General features: G+C 51.7%; 2 protein-coding genes across 9 annotated transcripts in view; one reads left to right on the top strand and one right to left on the bottom strand.

The window, feature by feature from the left end:
- Nucleotides 1-4,090, top strand: part of GSE1 (Gse1 coiled-coil protein) — a 391,422-nt gene extending 387,332 nt beyond the window's left edge. For 7 of the 8 annotated variants that reach the window (XM_031436597.2, XM_031436596.2, XM_031436595.2 and 4 more), the window contains one exon: nucleotides 242-4,090. In XM_031436597.2, the coding sequence (XP_031292457.2) occupies nucleotides 242-376 (135 nt within the window). In that variant the 3' untranslated portion in view covers nucleotides 377-4,090. The remainder of the gene's footprint in view (nucleotides 1-241) is intronic. The other variant, XM_064477671.1, reaches the window with a different exon arrangement.
- GINS2 (GINS complex subunit 2) lies at nucleotides 3,793-13,623 on the bottom strand. Its single transcript, XM_031436608.2, has 5 exons — nucleotides 13,436-13,623; nucleotides 13,054-13,168; nucleotides 9,057-9,156; nucleotides 5,922-6,048; nucleotides 3,793-5,726 (listed from the first exon to the last, which is right to left on the bottom strand). The coding sequence occupies exons 1-5, from the start codon at nucleotides 13,523-13,525 to the stop codon at nucleotides 5,601-5,603; spliced, it is 558 nt and encodes a 185-aa protein (XP_031292468.1). The 5' UTR covers nucleotides 13,526-13,623; the 3' UTR covers nucleotides 3,793-5,600.
- Between the last annotated feature and the right edge of the window lie 7,381 nt (nucleotides 13,624-21,004).

The following is a 21,004-nucleotide window of genomic DNA, read 5'->3' as shown; positions in this document are numbered from 1 at the left end:
CACTCCTGACGCAGCAGCTGTTAGTAGCAGGGCTGGTTCTCGCAGGGTTGAAGCCGAGACAGCAGCAGACACGGGTTCTGTGAGAACCCAAGGCTGGGGGCCGGCTGGAGCTGGCTTTCCCAAGGCCCCTGCCAGAACACCGAGCTGCGAGGGCTTCCTTCCCACGGGGCCTCCAGCGCACGCCACACATTTCCTCACAGCGTGAGATGAGTTTGTTTTACCTGAACCTCTCTCTCTCCAGGAGTTGAGGAGCCAGAAACAGAAGATTGTTTCAGAAAGGGAGCGACTCCAGGCAGAACTGGATCACTTACGGAAGTGCCTTGCGTTGCCTGCAATGCATTGGCCTAGGGGCTACTTTAAGGGCTATCCTAGGTGACGGTTTCCCTTGCACTAGGCCGAACCTATAGTATAGAAATATTATCTATTTTATTACCTTGAATATTTAATATTTTTCACTGGGAGGTTTGAAGCTTAAAAAAAAATGAGAATGTGCCATGCATGAAGCAAAGGATTCCAGGCTCCACAGAAAAAGAAAGAACTCGCCTTGACTTCAATGCAATTGAATCACCTTTGTAATTCAGCGAGCAACCAATGTAGGATGCCCGTAGCTTTTTCTTTTTGAAGGCGGTTTTATTCTTTTCCCAGGCCATCATTTTTTAATCTGAAAACGAAGGCTCTATTACCAACACTAAAACTCTCGTTTGTAGCCCCTGGGTGCGTCAGGTCGGACCCCACGGCTTCTGTGCCCTTCCTTGCCGTGTTCCCAGGCCTCGAGAACCCAGTTTGCTCTCGCTGCAGGCGGGGCCGGTCTCGTTCCTCCCCGGGGCGGAGGAGACCTGCTTCAGCTGGAGGAAGGCGGGGTGCGTTTTAAGTAAAGGGCTTATTTGTTTGTTTCAGTTATTTTTCTGCAAAATTCCCTTCAAAGCAACAGGTCCTTAAAGCACACAAAGCAAGAGTACTGAAGCCTCACCCAAAGGCTTTTCCCTGGAAAAGCTCTTTACCTAAAGATAAAGCAAATCAACAAACTGAAGGTACCTTTTTATTACTCTGGGGCGGGGGGGGGGGGGGAGAACGTACCGAGCTCTGTGTATACACATACTCACCCCGCGTTGTTACTGCAGTGGGTGGTGTTTTCATACAAACGTAAATTTTGAGAGAAAAGTCAAAGGTGCTTCAGCCTTGTACTGTGTATATATATTAAAAAACAAAGTTTTGTATGTTTTTATTACTTTAATTATTGTTATAAAAAAGCCTGCCATTTTTAATATGTGGTTTGGGGGGATTTTTGTTGTTTGTTTTCCTGTTTGGGGGTTTTATTTGTTTTTGTTTTTTTGGGCAAAAACTTGCTTTTAGTGTTTGTACTGCTGCTGGTCAGGACATTAAAATACTGAAGCGTTTTTAAAAATTAAAGAAGACGAAAAGTAAAAGAGCTTACCACTGGCGCCTATGCGATCACTTCATTTTTGAGTCGCACCAGAAGGTCATGTAGAAAGCCCTGCGCTGCTTTTTACCTCCGCCTGTGCCCCTTCCCCACTCAGGACAGCAGGCGGCGATGCTAACCAGTCGCTATTAAGTGAGGAGAGGCTGGTCTGCAGTGGGAACACCGTAGCTACTGTGGTGCACCTTCACGGGCACACGGGCACACGGACACAGGGCTTTGGGAAGTGAGCAGTTTGTGTGTCCAGTCTGAGAGCAGCTGCAAAATAGCAAGTTTAGGGGCTTTAGATGCAAAGCTTTTTTAACAGCCTAAAAGCAGGATAAATGGTATCTGAGCAGAACTCCTCTTGAACCTACTGTGACGGCACAGCAGCAGCCAGGAGCAGGCGTCACCCTATCAGTGCAGGGCCCGGGCAGAGAGAGCTTCCTTCCCGTCCCACTCACCGCTCATTCAAGCAGTGCTGAATCCAGATCAGGAGGGGCTCTCATGCCCCAGTGGGCCTGACCAGAGGCCACAGCAGCCAGTGGTTGGTCTGGCGGGAAAGAAGGGGAGGAGCCCCTTGGTCCTGGGCCAGGGAAGGGCTGGTTGACCTTCAGGAAGGCCATTCCCTGTGACCGGTGGCCATGCCCTCAGCCCTAGACCTTAGCTGTGTGGAACAGCTTGCTGGCAGATGGCAGCGCGTGGCTTTATCTGTTCCCACACAGTTTGCTCTGTATGCCTGCCAAGACTCTTCCCGTTATTAGCAAACTCAGACAGAAAGTGCCGCCAGTATTACCAGCAGTCAGCCAGCACCTTCTTCTCTGCAGACATGACTTGACTTGACAAAAACTAAGGGCTGTTCTGTGGGCCTCCTTACCTGCGAAGATGCAGGGCACTGTGTTCCACAGGTGGGCACAGGTGTTCAGAGGGAGCCCCACGGCCGACCATCAGGGCCAAACATCATTGAATTTCTCTATTAATAATCTGCTTACTGTTCCTGGTCTGAAGGCTTGAGTTACATCTTACACTTCACCCCCAGTCCTCTTCCTCCATCACAGGGGTCTGGCCGCCTCTGCTACTCAGCACTGAGGGAAAAGTAGTCCATTTAAGTTGATGGGGAAGAAAAGCACAGACCAGCCCTTCACCCGAGGGGAGCCCCTCAGCTGGGTTTTGGTTACGGGAGGGTTCAAGGGATGCCTGCCCGGGGCAGGGAAGCTGTGTCACCAAGAGCTAAACTAACGACCTTTTCCCTCTACACGAGTGACACCCCCCCCACCCCCCGGAGCTTCTCCATCGCTCTGCCGCACGGTACCCCACCCATCCGTGCGGCTCTCTGAATGTGCTCGGGCTCAAGAATATGACAATCAGAATATGATGTAAACCAGTGAGGCAGCATGAATAAACTAAGAAAAAGGTAAGAAAGTGTCTTGAAAACAGAAGTGCACCACTGAGACAGTACCCAGTCGTGGCTTCTTCAGTTAATAACCTGAAAACACTTGATTCTGAAAGAACGCAGGAGCATCTAAGTCTCTCCAGCCTGGGCTTAACAAAAATTCACAAATAGGGAATCCCTGCCACTGTCCTCAGCTGGCTCACACTGCAATGACAACGTTCAGAAACACCACATTTGCCCTAGAATCGAATCGATTATGGAACTTTTGCCAGTATTTTCGTGAAGACCTCAGTGCTTCACGACCGCGCGTCTTCCCACAGCACCTGGGAGAGACGCTGCCATCTGTCCTCCGAAGGCGCTTTCACTGACCCTTGTGAGGCATTTCTTCCAAAGCTGAATCCCGGGCTTGTACAGTTAGATTGTCAGAAACCACCCAGAGCTTTCCCCCAAACTTGGCACCACACAACCTGATCCTTTGAAAATGAGGCTTTCTTTGTTTCATATAATCAGAGCCAAACTGACATAAAATAGCATGATCTTAATCGATTATTTCAGACAGGTGACCAAGATAAGACTTTCAACAGCTTAGTCTATATTCTACAGTAAATAAAACACTTGATTGGCATTGATTATGCCCTCAGGGAAATTCAGACTATTAAGAGGAGCCCACACCTTCAGCAGCAGAGAATTGTTAACAGGAAATCTTAAAGTTCATACATGGGATGGTGCTTCAAGTAGCTCACAATGCTACCACATCTCAAAAATTAAATCAGACCCCCCTCTTTCCCTCTGAGCCATGGTTTGAGGTGTAGAAAGTTCCAAGGACCCACCATCAGATGGAGACGGTCAGCACCGCCCATGCTGTGACTCCTCAAGTGTATGTTAGCCACTTGGCAGCAGTCCCTGTGCTCCTTTCAAGTAACCAAGCTATTGACTTTCTTACTACTTGCATTAGTCTGTCCCCAACTTTTTGATCCAGCGCTTCACTTAAACCCCTTAGCTCTGCCTTGACCTGAGGAAGCCCACGCTGATCGGTTGTGTTGCTCTGTTTGTGCCCTGTGCTTACCTGCTAGAACAGTGAGCCAGGACGGGAGGGAGGAGGGACGGTGCCTCGGTCACTCTGGGGGCAGTTTAGATGCTGTGAAATTAAACCTGTTCTAAGTGTACTTGTTTGAATTAATTGTATTGTAATATTATTTGTTGAATGTAGTAATTAGATATTTATGAATATATTGCTGTAATTTCTGACAACATTCAAAAAATAAAATCTTCCTAAATCATGTTGAGAAAAAATCTTTTATGTTATAATAAAGCCCCTCAAAAATAAAAGCTCAACAGTTCTATAGCTTTACAGGTAAAACATGCAGACTGGATTGTACCTCAGCCAAGTTTTAAGAGAAGGGTATTCGGGGTGAGATCTGAGACACGCGCAGCTCCCGAGCTGCCACAGTAGCTCGTTTCATGGTAGAAGAGTCTCCAAAGTACATCTGAAGGACTCTGCGTAAGAGCGAGCTGAAGAGGCAGGACTAGGTCTTCTGGGTCCTGATCCCTCCACATCTGGCCCTCAGTGCTCAAGTAAGAGCCACCAGCTGTTTGTTGGAGGGACAGCTGGGCACCAATCTGGGCTGGGGAAACAGTGCTTGAGTAACTTTAGGCTTGTAACTTGAAACACTGAAGGGCAGAGACCAGCAGGCACTCTAGCCTCATTTGATCAAGCACACCCACGCCTCAAAAAGCCCCCGAGCTGGTGCACCGCTGCCTCTGACCGCCGCTGCGACTGCTGCCAACAGCTGCTCACTGAACCCACACGCGCGCGAGTAGACCATCACTCCCCTCTCCAGGTAAGGCGCTTTCTACAGGGGACGTAGCCATTCGAGAATGCTACAGCTACATGGTTTTCTCCTAGGGAGAAAGTAAAATACCTTTCAAGCCACCGCTGCCTGTAATAGTCCGTCCAGCACCACGTCCCCACTTTCCCTCCTGGTGTCATGTTTCAGCTTCACCCTCACACTCAGTAACACGGGATTAATTTTTCCCCGACTTTCCCCTTGATGGCGAGCCACCCTTTAGACCCGACCCAGGAGCAGACCAGAGAATGAGACGTGCAGAGTCCTGGGCTGAAGCTGACGGCCACCTGCTACCTACCTCTCTATTTGGTCGATCAGGCTGTTTTAGCCACCTGGCTCGCCCCTGTCGGGGGTAGTTATGCAGGAAACAAACCCAACAGAGATTTGGGCCAACCCATCTTTACTATGTCTCAGGGCTCAGATGGACATGGCTCGCTGTCACCAGCCACTCGTCTGCTATCCTCTCTGTGAACTACCTCTGTAAGGAAATTCTGAATTAAATCCAAGTGATCAGTAGCAAGAAAGAAAAAAGGCCGAGGCCACCACTGCCACTCCTACTGTGGCTCTATCTTTTAAAAGCAATGCCTGACATCAGTGAATACTCACCTGCCTGTGACAGTTCTGTGCAGGAGACCTGAGTCTCTGCTGGGGAAAATAACTTGTTTTGCCAAAGCTCTTTTTCTCCTCCACCCCTATAAAAGGACAGCTGGCTGCTAGATACAGACGGGGAATTAATGAGCACCTTGGGGACTAAGCACAAGCCTGTTGCTTCCCAATGTTATAGGTCCATTCCTTGCTTCACGGCGCTTTTTTTCCCCTACACGTTCAGAAGTAGTTCTTGCGCTCCAGAAATGTGAGTACCTTCGTCAAGTCCTGAGCACGCACTCACCAGCTGGGGAGCCTCCTGCCGGCAGACACGAGGCCTTTACAAACCAGAGTCTCCCTAGAAATCCTGAGACTGGGCACCTCCAGGAGGCTGCAGGTTTGTGCGGAGTTTGTACATGTGATTGAGCACTTGTGTGAGGAAAGCCCCACTGGTGTTGATCTCCATCAAGGTGAGGTTATCCAGCTAAAACAGAAGGGAGAACAGGCTGGGTTGGTTTGAGTTTCTGCCTTCGAGAAAAAGATCAAATCTACTGAATAAAAATAAACGAGTAAATAATTTTTTGAGAGCCCAGCACAGCCAGTAATCTCTTCCTGCGACGGCCCCCCCAGACGAAATGCAGATGTCAGGCCCTTGTGGGCGGGCCCGCTGTGCACCCACCTTGGCATGTGACTCTTGCTGTCTCACGAATCTGTCAGCAGACACCCGGAGCTTGGCTATGCGAGTGTCCCACACATCCTTGATCAGGGTCCGGATCTCATCTGCTTTCGGGATGTTGTCCGAAGCACTAAGGGAAGCAAAGGTGACATAAATTGCATAAGGAAGCACTCGGTGAACTAAACCAACATCCAGGTGGAAGTGGTTTCTTTTTAAATGTTTCTTTGGATTTAGGCAAAGTGCACAAGCTGTTCTAGACTCCAAATTGGTTATGCTCTGTTTTTCCCATTTTAAAATGTAAGGATTTCTAGCGGTTAAGCTTGGTGCCAAGAAAATTCAGCCATGATCCACACCGAGTTATCTGGGTTCCTGTTTATGGTCCCACGGCAGGTGCGGTGCCAGGACTTGAAGCTCACCTAAAAGAGAGTTAGCTCTCCGTTGGTCATCGTCTGTCTCAGGATAACTGAGTGTTCTGTGCTGTAGAGTTTCCATCTAGAATCAGTTTCTTTCAAGGGCTGGCTCAGAGGTCATGGCTTCTAACGCTAATACCCCATCGGTTATCCAAGAGGGTAGCAACCCACCAGGGAGAGAAGACCACACCTCTGCCTGGCACTGCGCGGCACTGCACAGCAGTCCCACCCCACAAAAGCCCTGAAGGACAGGCGGTGTCCCACTCTTCAGGGAAAACAAACACAGATTTGCAGAAATCAGGAGAAGTCCCAGCTGAGCATCTGCAGCACAGCAGCAAGCGCTGGGGGCAGGTCCGGGCGGGGGCAGGTGCGGGGCACTAACAGCCTGCCTTCCTGGGTGACACACTTTAGTTTAAAGCTCATCTTTAAAGGAAGAATGAAACTAGAAGACAAAAGCAAAAGCCAGCACGTCTCATCACCAGACATTCTAGGAGAAGCTAGAGATGGATGGTCTTTCCACATTCGAAAATTAGCTCGTGATTTAGTAGATGGAGAATCAGTGGTGAAAATTTATGTCGCAGATTTTATTTGAGATCCAAACATTTGGATCTTAAGCTCTGAACTGCAGGTTAGAGAACAAAGGACCCGGGGTTCTTGTTAACAACTGCAGAACAAAGGTCTCCCTGCTGAGCGAATTACTGTAAGGAATTATAAAACAAGGGCTTCAAAAGGAACAGCATACATAACGTGCTGAACTGAAAAACCAAACATGAACAAGCCTCACCTCTGCTTCTGTATTCTCCCCTGAGTTGCCCCCACCGCCACAGTGGTCCTCTCAATCCCCCGTGACACCCGCCCAGGGACCTTACCACCACAGGCTTCCCTCCCGCACGGCTCACGTGTCTGGGTGTGTCCCGGCAGCTCTGGTCCCCCAGACACACCATGGCCTCTCACACTTCTGTCCTTCTACCTACGCTGCCCCCTCCCCTAGTAAGTTATCCCTCCTCCTCTAAGCCAGGGATCCCCTCTGGCACCGCCGGGTGTTAGGTTTGCATCCAATGTCCTCCGAACAGCATTTATGACACTGCAGGGTAACTACCTGCTAACAGGGTCACAGCTCTTCCCCACAAAACCGGGACTCAAGCCTGCATGACTGTCTCCACTACCTAGTGCAACACTCAGTTTAGCACACTGTACACTCAGAATGTTGTGAACTGCAGCCCTGGATCAGCTTAAGGACAAGTCCACATTATGCACATTTTTATCTGAATTCCGCAGTGCTGCTCGGCGGACGCCTGACCCTCGCTGCTCTACGGCAGGCAGTAGGGAGCTGCCAATTTTTGTTCTAGTTCCCCTCTTGAATCCATCAATGAAAAGGTACTCAGGGCTTCGAAAGCTTGACTTCTTCCAAATTACATTCCAAGTATCTCCTAATGTGACAACCACAGAATGAAAAAGGAGGCCCCGCGCAACAACAATCAGGGCAGGCTCTGATCACGGCACCAGCCACACCCCCAGAGGGGTAACAGCCAGCACGCACGGAAGAAAGACGTGGTGACCATCCATACTAAGAACAGCCCTCATGACAAAACTATTAAGACACACAGTCTACACAGGAATGCTCCCACTTAAAAAAGAACAGCCCTTTAAGACCACAGTAGATAACATACTCCAAGTATCTCCTAAGCAAAGTATCCACAATTGCCTGCCCCCTCCACAGATTTTCATTCATTCATTCAACAAACAGCAGCAGGCACTGTGCTGGCACGCACAAGACACAGTCCCTGCCCATTAGAACTGGGGGTGGGGGGACAGCACAGGCATACAATAATTAGAGAATTACAACCGACAAACGCTGCAGAGGTACACAGAGCTGCCAGGGGGACAGGCACACTCAACCTGGGAGGGAGGACCTGTTACGTGAAACCAAAGGAGGAAGCAGAGACGAGACGGACTAACTGGGCAGAGGGACACACAAGCTCTGCGTGTGTGAAGAAGTGAAAGAGGCCAACGTGAGCCTGGAACTTGGACAATGAGAGGGAAGAGCGGGCCACAGGAGGCTGTGAGAAGGCAGGAGGGAGACAGGCTCTGCGGTGCTTTAAAGACCGTCATGAGGACCTCAAACCCTGGAGAGGCTCCCAGGAGAAGGGGAGATACATGGCAGCTTTACCTTTGAAAGTCCACTCTGGCTGGAAGGTGGAGAATGAATTAGAAGCTGATGGGGAGCCTGGACTGGACGAGGGGACACAAGAAGTCACTACAGCACATTTTTGCCCCCAGTGCACTTTCCTTAGAGCTCAGGGTCGGAGGCAACTGTGAGCCCTGGGCCTTTCCTATGAAAGAGATGCAAGAACTCCAATGCACATGCCCAAAGGAGAAAGGGGTACAGCTTTACAACAAAACATGTGCAGTTAAGGAAAAGGCTACTGCTAGGGAGGCAGAGGCCCGTCCTGGAGTCTGGTATCAAGTGGCCGTCGGCACGCAGAATGGAGACCCAAGGGTTTACCGGGAGAGGGAAGGGTGGAGAGAGGGAAAAGGGAGAAAGGAGAGAAAGGCCCCGGGGCAGTGCGCGCATGCCCACAATGACTCCCAGATCACTGACCGAGGAGAGGAACGGGGTGGCCAAAGATACCCCGTGCCTCGGTAACAAGTGTGGAACACGGCAGGAGGGGGTGAGAAATGCGAGCTCCAGCTTGCGTGTGGGTTCCAGGAAGCGCGAGGTACTTACTGGTTTAACAGGAGTTTGGTGAGTTCCACGTAATAAGGGCTGGGCATAGGGGTGAATGTTTCTTCCTTTCGTTCATGATCCCTCATCATCTCCAACTTTTCTGAAATTTAAAAGTAAACACAATTTACCATGACCATAACCAAAACAGTTTTAAAACCTTCCAAAAGTTACCAAGCACCTATGTTACTTACTCAATCAACTAACAACATGAGGGGAAAACTTTAGAATAACATGTCTGTCGCTAACTAGGTAATTCACGGCCTATTTCCTCAAACACTTCTCTTAGAGAAGGTGGTAAATTTTTGCTATTGTTGTTGCTTTTTTTAAAATTATTTTTTAATTGAAGCATAGTCAGTTACAATGTGTCAATTTCTGGTCTACAGCACAGCGGCCGTCATGCATAGACACGTATGCATTTGTCTTTTTTTTTTCATTAGAGGTTATTCTAAGGCATTGAACATAGACCCTCATGCTGAACTGTCGTTGCTCTGGCCTACAGAATACATTAATGAAAACAGTATGTCCGAGCCAGAAGTTCTTTTTTTAGGGAAAGAGCAAATTATTCTACCTACACGCAAGCAGGGATGAAAGGAACCAGTGACTGGAGAGGCGTATTTATACTGAACCTTGTTCCGAAGAGAGCAAGACAACTTACAGCTAATAGGGGGCTGGCAGCCACACACCTGAAGAAAACAGCAGAGTCCAACTCCACCCAGCAGGAAACGCTCCACACACTGCAACAGCCTCACTCCCACCCCTCTGTCCCTCCCCCACGCCTGAGAAAACCCCAGTCCTGAGTCTGCGCCCACCATGGCAAAGGGCCACACAGACACCACTGTGCTGCCAAGTCTCACCTTGAATGGCTGGCCACCCTCCCCCTCTGCGCGGTCCTGCCCCTGACCCTTCCCGGCCCTGCTCACCCTTGGGGTCTCCATCCTGCCGCCCATCCTCCCCCTCATCTCTCACCTGCTGCCTCACTGGGCGCCCACCCGCCCCCTCTGGCCACATCGCTCAACCCCCTGCAACTGCCCCCGCCCTGACCCTCCTCTCCGACTTGCAGACCACCGCTCAGCAACTGTCTCTCACTCTTTAGTGACCAGTATTTCACTATTTGACCATTCTATCAAACTCTATGTAACATCTTTCATCAGAAAAAGAAAAGCCTCCCCTGACACCAAATCCTCCAGCTACCAATTCATTTCTTGTGCCCTTTACAGCAAAACTTCAGGGCTCTCTGACACTGGTGGTAACTGCCTCTCCTCAACCATTCAGGTGGGTGCCTGTCTCACCCTCTGAAACAGCTCACACACACCACCTCTGCTCAGCCAAACCCAATGGCCACGACTCGGGCCTCATCACATCTGACAGGGGTCAATCCTCACAGTGTATTTATCACTTGGCTTCTGGAACACCACTGTCCCCGAGTCCTCTTCCCACCTCCCCACCTCCTCCAGGCCCTCCTGACCTCGACACACTGGAGGACAGAGCTCAGCTCCCGGCACCTCTCCGCACCTAAACCTATATCCCGTGTGTTCTCATCCCACATCATTTAAATGCCATCTATTCACTCGTGGTGGCTTCCAAATTTGTATCTCCAAGACCAGCCGCTCCCCAGAATTCCTGACTGCCCACACTGTCTCCACTTGGGCAGCTAACAGGCACCTCCAATGTCACATGTTCAAATCCATCTCCTGGCTCCCCCTCCAACCCTCAAACTTCCCCTAGTCTGCCCAGTCTCAGGGAACGGCGCCTCCCCCTCCTTCTGCAGCTCGAGCCAGCAACCCTGGTGGTCACCCTTAACTCTCATCTCTCAGGTCCCACAGCCTGTCCTTTAGCAAATCCTGCTGATCCTTTCTTCCAAATGCGCCTAGACTCCACCCAACTCTGTCAACTAACTAGTCAAGTCACTCTGAGCTCTTGCCAGGGTAACTCCCTACTGCCCTCTCCCCACACTCATCTTTTCTACACAGCAGACTGATTCTTTTCCTTCCTAACATCTAAATCGGACAGAGTATGAAATACCTCTGTTCAAACCCTGCAATGAATCAACTGACAACAGCCAACGCTGGCCAGGAGTGGAACAACAGGAACTTTTTTTTTCTTTAAAACGGGAACTTCCTTGCATTTCTGCTGGGATTGTTATGAGAGTGGCTCAAGCACTCTGGAGGGCTGGGTGGCAGTTTCTAACAAAGTTAAGTACAGGCTGCCCCATGACCTGGCAACTCCACAGCTCTAGGTATTTATTTACCCAAGAGAAATAAAAACACATACCCACAGAAAGACTCAGCTGAGACTGTTCAACGCCGCCTCATTCACAGCAGCCTACACTATGACCCAGATATCCACCAGCAGAGGAACGGGTGACCAAACTGGAATACTCAGTGAATGAAACACGACTCAGTGATAGAAGAATGCTGCAACCACACGCGCAACAGGGCTGAATCTCAAAAACATTGTGTTAAGAAGTCAGAAAAGTCAGCTGACACGCCAGATGGCTCCATTCAGACAAAGCCCAGGAACCGGCAGATAGGAGGAGGAGTGGCTGGCTCCCGGGCAAGCCTGCGGGCTCACCAGTGATTTTCACTACTTCTCACCAGAGTACGGCCCAGGCCTGTGAAAAGCTCAGGCTGACTCTCTCTGCACCTTCTCTCTGACGCTGGCAGGTTCATGTGCCGTATCTCCTTGGGTTTGAATAGGCCAAAACTGCCAGACAAGGATGCTGTACTAACAGAACCAGAGTCTGTTGGAGTTCCTGCTAAAAAAAAAAGCCCTGCAGAGTAGAAGGAACTGGACTTTCCTGTTATGTCCGAGCACCACCAGATTCACTCATCCTAATCGGACAGGGATGAAGACAAATTGCGCAAGCAGTCTTTCTTAAACTATACTTGAGTGTGCCTGGCTCCCCATGTCCTTGCTTCTAGGAGGGGGACTCCAGGTGACTCCCAAAGTGAAGGGGACAATCAAAACTACTCAGGCTTTGTAAATTCTCTATGCTCCCCAACCCCGACCCCGAATAAAGTTAATTTAAGATTGTTTACCCTAAGGAGCCACTCATACCTCCTAAGTGACAACTGCAAAGTTTCAGGATAAGTCTGTCTGCATCTTTGATGCAGTATTGTTTGTTTCCAACAGTTTTACTGAGGCATAATCAACCTACCATACAACTCACCCATATAAATTGTACAACTTAGTGGCTTTTTAGTATATTCACAGAGGTGTGCACCCATCACTTCAATCAATTTTAGAACATTTTCATCACCCCAAAAGGAACCCTATAATTGTTCCTTCACCCCCCCAAGCCCCCACCCCTAGGTGACCACTAATCTACCTTGTCTCTGTGGATCCTCCTGCTCTGAACAGTTCATATGAATAGAATAATACAATATGTGGTCTCTGTGTGTGGGGTTTTTTTTTCCTGCTTAATGTTTTCAAAGGTTTATCCATGTCGTACCATGTGTCACAACCTCATCCCTTCAGGTGGTCATATAATATTTCCTTGTACAGATGACGCGTTATTTTCATGCATCCTCTGTAATGTAAGATAATGACACTACTCTTCAGCATGCTTGTGTGTGTGTGTGTGTGTGTGTGTGTGTGTGTGTGTGTGCGCGCGCGCGCGTTGTGCAGGGGGGCGGTAATTAAGTTTATTTGGTTTTTCAGTGGAGGTACGGGGATTGAACTCAGAACCTCCTGCATGCTAAGGATGTGCTCTACCACTTGAGTTATACCCTCCCCCTAACTCAAAAAAAAAAAAAAAGTTCCTTTAATGTTATATAATATTTAAAATTTTAAGAGCAAGTCGAAATGTCTTAGAATCAAAATCTGAACTACAATTGGTAACCCCACCCCAACGACCATCAGTAACAGTGGCTCCCAGCAGACTCTGGGAGGTGAGGCTGGAACCATTCACTGATTTCAGCTTAAGGACCCCGTGCCCCCACCAGAGAGAGGGTGTCCCCCAGCCCCCAGGGCCCCCTCTCCTCCCCCACATCCTTACCCACGTCCATCCACTCGGGAGGAACCAGCCGACACTTCTGTCTTTGTTTCAAGTTGATGGCCAGCCACAGAGGCACTTCCACGGGTAAGCCGGGGTTGAACGGCCCCAGGTCGCCCTGCCCAAGGACACACACCCCGTCACACGGCACAGAGCATCGCCGCCGCCCACCAAGCTGAAGCCCAAATACAAACAAGAGCCCGCGCGCGACCTCGGCCGACCGCGGCGTTTCCCCCGCCCCCCGCGCCCCGAGCGCCGCCCGCCGGCACCTGTGGGAGCCGGGCCCGGCTCCGCCCTGGGAAGGAGAACCGACCGCACGAGTCGGAGGCCGGGCGGAGTCCCCACAAGCCCCGACCCCGGCCTCTCCCCGGCGCCGGCTCCTCACCCCGATAAGGTAGATCTTGTCCAGACTGAAGTTCGGGATAATGGTGACCAGCTCCTTCTCGGCCAGGAACTCCACCTCGGCCGAGTCCATGGCGGCGCCAGCGGCCGGAACGGGACTCGCCGCGGCCTCCGGCCCCTCAGCGTCCGGGAAGACGCTCCGCGGCCACCGCTTTCCCGCCACCACGTGAGGCCCACCCCTTCCACGGCCGGAAGGAGCCTCAGCCGGCCTATAGGAACGCAGCGCTCTCCGCGGGGTGGCGGAAGGTGGGGATCGCGGCTGCTGCGAGCCCGCCGATTGGCAAGCTTGAAAGAGGCTGCGCGCAGACCCCGCCCTCTCGTGGATAGGCCGCGCCCTCTCCCGTGTCCCCGCACAACCCAGCTGTGGGCCGCGCACCTGGCGCCGCGGGCGGGCCCTCCTGCACGTGGAACCACTCTGAGCGTCCCTTTCCCTGCCCTGGGCGCCTTCCCGCCAACACCACGAGTCAACCTGGGGGGTGGGGGGTGGATTCGGAGCCAGGAGTAAGTGCATTTAATAGGTCGCAGAGTGAGGGAAGGCATTGTTCCTTCTAACTTTACAATCTTCAGTCCTCCCTACACACATGGGTTAATATCTAAAAAAAATGCTCATTCCTCCACCGCACCCACATCTTCCAATTCAGAAACTGTGGGAAAGAGGCTCAGAATTTGCACATTGGCAGGCTCCCCAGGTGAGACTTGTACAGGGGCATGTTTGTTCGGTTGCAGCAAATACTATTGAAGTGCTCATTTCCTGGTTGGTCCAGGTGCCCCCTGTACAGTGTGAAACCTAACAGCAGTGGTTCTCAAACCCTCCCAGCAGATTCCCAGTGTGCACATGCACACGCTTGGGGTCCAGGGTGGGGACAGAGGGTTAAACTTTAACCAGAGATTCTGATGGGTCAGTAATAGGCTAGGAAAGCTTCCCAGGAGGTGAAGCAACTAGAGGTGGACTGGTGGAATCAGGCAAGGGGCTGAGTTTGAAACCCTGATCATTAGGCTCTAAAACAAAGCACATGTGACGCAGGATTTCGGGGTTCTGTATTCCTACAGGAAAGCTGCCCCACCCTAGAAAACCCCACTCTTTCCTCTCTAACCCTCTGAAACCTGCCCCAGGTCAGGCTGTTGGGATGACGAAACCATAACTGAGGTCTGCCCCTCACATCACCTAGAAAGCTGTCTGTTGCTTGCCTGCACTGGAAACTGCCATTACAGACCTGGAGATTTTCTTCATTGTGTCCTTTATGAAGACATTACTTTAAAAGAAAATAAATAAAAGATCTCTCAGGAAGCTGTGTGACCTCTGAGCTTCGGTCTCCTCATCTGCAAGCAAGATAGGAAGAGAAAGAGCCCCGGATGTTTGGGGAGGAGGGGAAGCTGCAGGCCACCTGTCCCTTCCTAAAATAGAATCTCCCTCAGGCATCTGCAGAGAGTCTGTGCCAGCTTGTCTGGGTTTTGATTGATGGGGGAATGTTTTCTTGATTGGCAAATATTTGCGTTCCAGAGTTGGCGAGGCTTCCCTCCCTGATTTTCACAGCCTGGAAAAGAGCAAAGGAAAAGAGCTGGTGGGAAAGCTGAGGTTGGGAGAGGCCTCGGCAGGCTGGGTAGGAGAGCTGGCAGAGCCTGGTGTCCTGGTGTTCTTACCTGTAAGATGGGGACAGTGTCGCTTGCTGCTTGCCTGGCAGGGCCTTGCGAGAACCAGATGCAAGGGCTACAGCCTTACACTCCGCAAAGCGGTAGTGTCCTGGAGTCTCAGACCTGAGTGTACATCAGGGTCCCTTGGGGGGGCTTGTTAAAGCAGCACGATTCACAGCAGCCAAAAGGTGGAAACCATCCAAATGTCCATCAGCTGAGGGTTGGATGAACAACACGTAGTCTCTACTATGGAATATTACTCGGCCATAAACAGGAATGAAGCACTGATTCATGCTCCAGTGTGGATGGATGAACCTTGAAAACATTACACTATATGAAAGAAACCAGATGCCAAAACCATGTTTCTATTTATAGGAACTGTGAAGAATATGTAAAATCCATGGAGACATTAACTAGATTAATGCTTACCAGGGTTGGGGGAGGGGAGTGGGGAGTGACAGCTGATGGTCATGGGGCTTCTTTTGAGGGTGATGGAAATGTTCTGGAATTAGTAGTAGCTGCACAACACTGTAACTATACTAAAAACTACTGAATTGCAAACTTTAAAAGGGTGAATTTTATAATATGTGAATTATTCCTTAATAAAACTTATTTAAAATGTCTCTTCCTAAGGTACACACTCAGACTTTCTGATGCAGTAATCACACATTTGACATGCCCCCTACTCCCCAGGAAGTTCTTATAATTGGGAAAACTGGGGAGGGGAGTGATTTGCCCCAATCCGGTCCAGCTCCCAGCCACTCCAGGACCCAGAGAGGACTTCTGAGAGCCTGGCCTCTGAAAGTGGGGGAAAGAGAGAGTAGACAGACAAGAAGTAAAGTGGGGGAGGGGGGAGTATGGGGTCCTGCTTTGGATGGAGCAGTCAGAGCCCCCACACCATGGTCTCCTGTTGTAAAACCTGCCTCCCCCTAAGGGGTCAGAATGGCCCATAATGAATTAAGAGCTGGACACAAAACAAATGGGGAAGAGTCCCTGGGGCAGAATTCCAGATGGTGTGTATGGATGCTCACCACTTCCTAAAGTCTGGGCCGCCTGTGGCCACTTCCTTCCACAAAGGACAAGACGGAAACAGGGAAAAACAGAGAAACCTGACCAGCACGCCCTCAGCCAGGTGACCAAAGTCAACATCAGCCATGACCCGCCGTGGTGACCGCAGGCACCCCCGGAAGGGTGTATGAGGAGGGTGCTTTGTCCTGGGGCTTCCTCCCCGAACCTCCAGTTCCAGGCTAATCCTGAGAAGAACATCAGACAAATCCTACTAGAGGGACAGTTCCAGACAACTGGCCAGTCCTCCTCCAAACATCAGGTCGTCAGAAAGTCTACAAAACCATCCCAGTCCAGGGCAGACTGAGGAGTCTTGACAACTAAATGTCTTACTTGGATCCTGGATGGGAACCTGGAGCAAAGAAGAACATTAGGGGAAAACCGAGAAAATGTGAATAAAGTATGGATCTTAGTTAATAATCATGGATCACAATTGGTTCGTTAATTGTGACAAATGGACCAGCGTAACACAAGATTAAGGGTTAATGACAGGTGAAACTTGGCTGGGGGTGCAGTATACGGAAGCCTCTGTTCTATCTTTGCAACTTTTCTGTAAATCTAAAGCTACTCTTTAATAAAATGTTTAAAGAAGCCTCCTCTGCCGGTTCCAGGGCACCTAAATCACTGAGCAGCCGTGAAACGCCTGCCCCATTCAGGGGGTCAGCACTGCGCATACCTTGTGGTCACAGTAGAATTTAGGCTGCAGAACGGAACAGAACAGCAGCAACCTGGACTTCTGATTTTAAAGGCATGGATTCTTCTGCAATGCTGGAAATGTCCTGTAGTCATGGTGTCCAGGACGGCGGCCACAAATCCCAGGTGGAAACAGTTTTGTGGGGGACTGGGATCCTCTGAAGGGCACTCACTCCTGCCTTCGATGCACCCTCGATGAGTCCCAGGGCTGAGCACATTTGGGAAAGACCCCGAGCACCTTCGTTCCATCCCGGATCAGTCTGCCTCTTGCTCTGAATCTCTGCCACGTGGGAGCGGTTTTCTCACAGTGAGGAGGCTGTGGTCCAGGAAAATGAAGAATCGAAGAGGTGACTGAGAAGCTCCAGGAATTCTCGGCCCTGCCTGTGCATGAGAATCACCCGCTGGATGCCCTGGCCATACCTGGACTGAAGGAATCAGAAACTCCGGGTGGGGCCCAGGCCTCGGCCACAGTGGATGGTCCAACTGCTCTCCCATGGTCTCCGGAGGACATTCAGGGAAGCAGTGACTTGCGGCTATTGGTGTCTCCTGTCTAAGGAGGGGCTAGAATTACAGTCATAGCAGCAAAAGAGAGATGCAGGATGGAAAACACCTCCTCCCCAAACCCTCCCATCCCTTGCCCTGGCTGAGAGAGGCGACAGGCTGATACCGGGCAGGGCCCTCACAGTAGGACAGGATTGCCTCCCTAACTAGACCCCTACCACGTCCAGGGGCCTGAACGTCTGTGGGCGCTGCCTGCGCCTCTCCGCACCTCTTCGGTCTCTGAGGTTGGGGTGATCACGACCCCTGCAAGCCTGACCTCACCTGCTGTTTCTGGCCGGCAGCAGCTCTGATGGGTGGGGCCCAGCTGCTCCAGCTGTGACCTGTCCTGATATCCCCGTCTCCTGGAGCCCTTGGAGGGTGGGCGGGATTGACGCAAGCAAGGTTCTCAGCTGCAGTGACATAGCTGGGCCCCAGAATGGAAGTTCCACGCCTGGTGATATTTCCACGACAGCCCTCAAGGTGTTCTGCCTGCTGGGTGCGTGGCAGGTGAAGCGAGACAGACAAGCAGCGGCCAGCTCTCCAGGGCCGCTGTGTAAGCTGCTCCCCAGAAACTGGACGAGATCCTGAGCCCAACGGGAAGCCGTTTGAGGGACACAGGTGGGGGAGAAACATGAACAGATTCGCAGTTTAGAGAGAGAACTCTGGGGGATGGAGTGGGGATGCGGTCTAGCAGCTGGAGACTCACCTGGAGGCTGGTGGTGATGGCTGGACCTAGGGCAGCAGCCCCGGGGACCAAGAGGAGGGACTGCTGGGAACCAGAGCCATTGACTGCCTGCCGGTGTCCAGAAAAGCCAGGCCGGGGATGCCTCCGGACCCCACCAAGGTGGCCACAGGTCTTCCCCTTCTACCTGTGACGCTGCACAGCCCAGCAGTGTCCCCCCGCCCCCTTGCATCCCGCTGGCCACCAGGGTTTGGTGGGGGAACCATCACGCCATCCGCATGGCGCCCATCACGGCTGAGCCGGCCGCTCTCAAACGGCTCCAACACGGTGCGAATACACCCGTGTGTCTTTTCACCATCTGCTGCTGTCATTAAAAAACTACATTTCCATCTGTTTTCATGCTTCTCTCCCCTCCAGCCCTCCCTCCTGGAGGCAAACAGCACAAATCCCAAGTCGAGGACCCCAACGTTCCCCCACCTCTTGGGACCTGGGAACTTCTCCGGGACACACCAGGGCTGGGGTCATGGGCTTGCTTGGAGCTGTTAACTCCTCTTAGGCCACCATGGTCTGTGACCTCTGCCCCACTCCCTGCCTCTCCACACACACTTTGCCGGGAGCCATTTACCAAGCTTTTTCATTGTGGGTTTTCATCAGTGTGTGTGGCTTTGGCATTAAAAATAAATGAAAAATAAACTGCAGACATCAGTAGCCATTCCCCCAGAATGTATTTAAGGAAGAACAGACTCAAGAAAGAAGAATCAGGGAGCCATGTTTGGGGTTCAAAATAAACTGTCATTCTGGAGCCCCCCCGACCTGTACAGCACCCCTGACCTTTCATGGAGGGTCACGTTCCCGTAGAACCCAACAACCCCAAAAGGCTGGGACCACAGATCTTCTCAAACACGGCTTTGCAAACATCAGCTTAATCGCCCACATCCTAGAGGAACTTTTAGACCCTGTGCCAGGCATGATTCTAGGTTCCGTAACCACCTAGTTGCTAGCCTCATTTGAAGACTGAAGCAGGTGAGGCTCAGAGAGGCAAAGTAACTTGCTCCAGGTGCCCCAGCTGACCAGTGCGAATGCAGGGATGGATACCCACAGGCTGGGAAGTGGGCCTCGAGGCAGGCTTTAGGTGGAAGTGGCTTCTTCGGAAGGAAGGCAGGCCCAGGAAGTCCTGGGAAGGTGGGGATACTCCAGAGGAGCTGGTTCAGGTCAAGGAGCAGATTTCTCCTGCTGCCCCCAGGGCTCAGACCCCTGGAACCTCAGGCAGCTAGGAAGTGTGTCCCTGGACCCACATGGCTGCCCTGGGAGCTTGTTAGAGACGCACCATAGCAGACCACCCCCCCACCTCCCCAAACGGAATCTGCATTTGAACCAGATCCCCCCTGAGAGCACATTCGAGTCTCAGAAGTCCTGGGTAGACGAGAATATTTCTTAGAGTGGCCTCACCACCCCCCAAGGGACTGGGAAGGTGGGGTACCTATCTGCTAACTCCCATCCATAGGGGTCAGGGGGACTGCCAGGTGCCGTGAAAGCCCCCCTAACGCTGCAGCGGCTCTGGCACCAGAGGAAGCCCTTGCAGATACGGGTGCTGTGGCACAATCCTGCTGTCACATAAACCGGGGCACTGATGACACCTCTGCGGATGTGGTCCCAGGTGCTCTGCTCCAAAGCCGTCGCTCTAGCCACCTACCCCACATTCACACCCTCAATGTCATGGATTCCTCAGGTCCCCGTGGTGCTGTCCCCATTCCCCAGATGAGCAAGCAGAGGCCCAGGGAGTTAGGTGACCTGCCTGGTCATGGCTCCCATTTATCGACCATTTGCTCTGTGCTGGGCACCATGCAGGGTTGTACATGGATTATTTCCCTTAATCTACAGATGTGCCCCACGTGGGAGGTCCTGTTATCCTCACTTTACAGGTGCAGGAAGGGTTCAGAGAGCTTGAATAACTTTCCAAAGTCACACTGTACAGTGCAGGTCTGGCTGACACCAAAGCCCTTGCTCAAACCCACTCCCTCTGTTGTTTCTCCTAGCTCCTAAGAATGGTGCTGGGCTGCAGCGGGGTGCTCTGCCCCTGCTCTCATGCCCTCTGTGGTGAGCGCTTGCACTGAGCAGGGCCCCTCCACCTCGCCCTTCCTTTATGGGGAGATAGAGCTTGCTAGAAGCCAGAACCTCAGGGACAGGTGCTGGACAGCGAGTACTGTCACGGGGTTTCCTGCAGCCTGGGGCGCAGATATCGCCAGGAAGGGTGTCTCTGCCCTCACCCAGCAGGCACTGTCCTGGGGTGCATCCCCAGTGCTGGCTTTACTGGGGACAAGCCCTCCAGATTCAAGAAGCCCCAAAAGCCCAAGACAGGTGTGGGTGCCTTGGGCCCCAAGGCCTTTCCCCAGGAGAGCAACGGGCTCGTCTGGGCCCTGCAAGAAAGCCAGGTCCAGCACCCTAGGGCTGCACAGCCTCCCATCTCCAGCTCACAGCCCTCTCCCTGTTGCCATGGGCACTAACAGCCTGGGATGAAGTGGTAATTAGCCACAGCAGGTTGCTGAGTGGGCTAGAGGTCTCTGAACAGTACCCACGGAGCTATGGGGGCTCCCCACACCTGTGGACTGAGCCAGCCTTCAGGGCGAGCACCCAGCCCCAGCCCTGAGACCCAGCACCCCCCGAGTTCCAGAGGAAACAGGACTGGGGCAAAGTGCCAGTTCACTTGCAGAGAATCCAGGAGGAAAGGGATGGTTTGCCTGGACAATTAACAAGAGATATGTGCTGGGGGCCATCGGGGGAAAGCTCAGTAGAGCACATGCTTAGCATGCATGCGGTCCTGGGTTCAATCCCTAGTATCTCCATTTAAAAAAATTGGGGAAAAAAAAAGAAATATGTGCTTGGTAAGTCATCCAACCTCTCTGAGGTTTGTGTGGTTGGTAAGACTATGGGGTCTGGGTT

Source organism: Camelus dromedarius, chromosome 23, assembly GCF_036321535.1.
Source record: "Camelus dromedarius isolate mCamDro1 chromosome 23, mCamDro1.pat, whole genome shotgun sequence".
Classification (NCBI taxonomy): domain Eukaryota; kingdom Metazoa; phylum Chordata; class Mammalia; order Artiodactyla; family Camelidae; genus Camelus; species Camelus dromedarius.
This window is presented reverse-complemented; position numbering and strand designations above follow the sequence as displayed.

Excerpts from the sequence above, each read along its gene's own strand:
- GINS2 (XM_031436608.2), bottom strand. The coding sequence starts at position 13,525 with ATGGACTCGGCCGAGGTGGAGTTCCTGGCCGAGAAGGAGCTGGTCACC. Across the intron at positions 6,049-9,056 it reads ACCAAACTCCTGTTAAACCA|TGCTTCGGACAACATCCCGA; the intron begins GTAAGTACCTCG and ends TGCTTCCCTTAG. Across the intron at positions 5,727-5,921 it reads AGCAAGAGTCACATGCCAAG|CTGGATAACCTCACCTTGAT; the intron begins GTGGGTGCACAG and ends CTTCTGTTTTAG.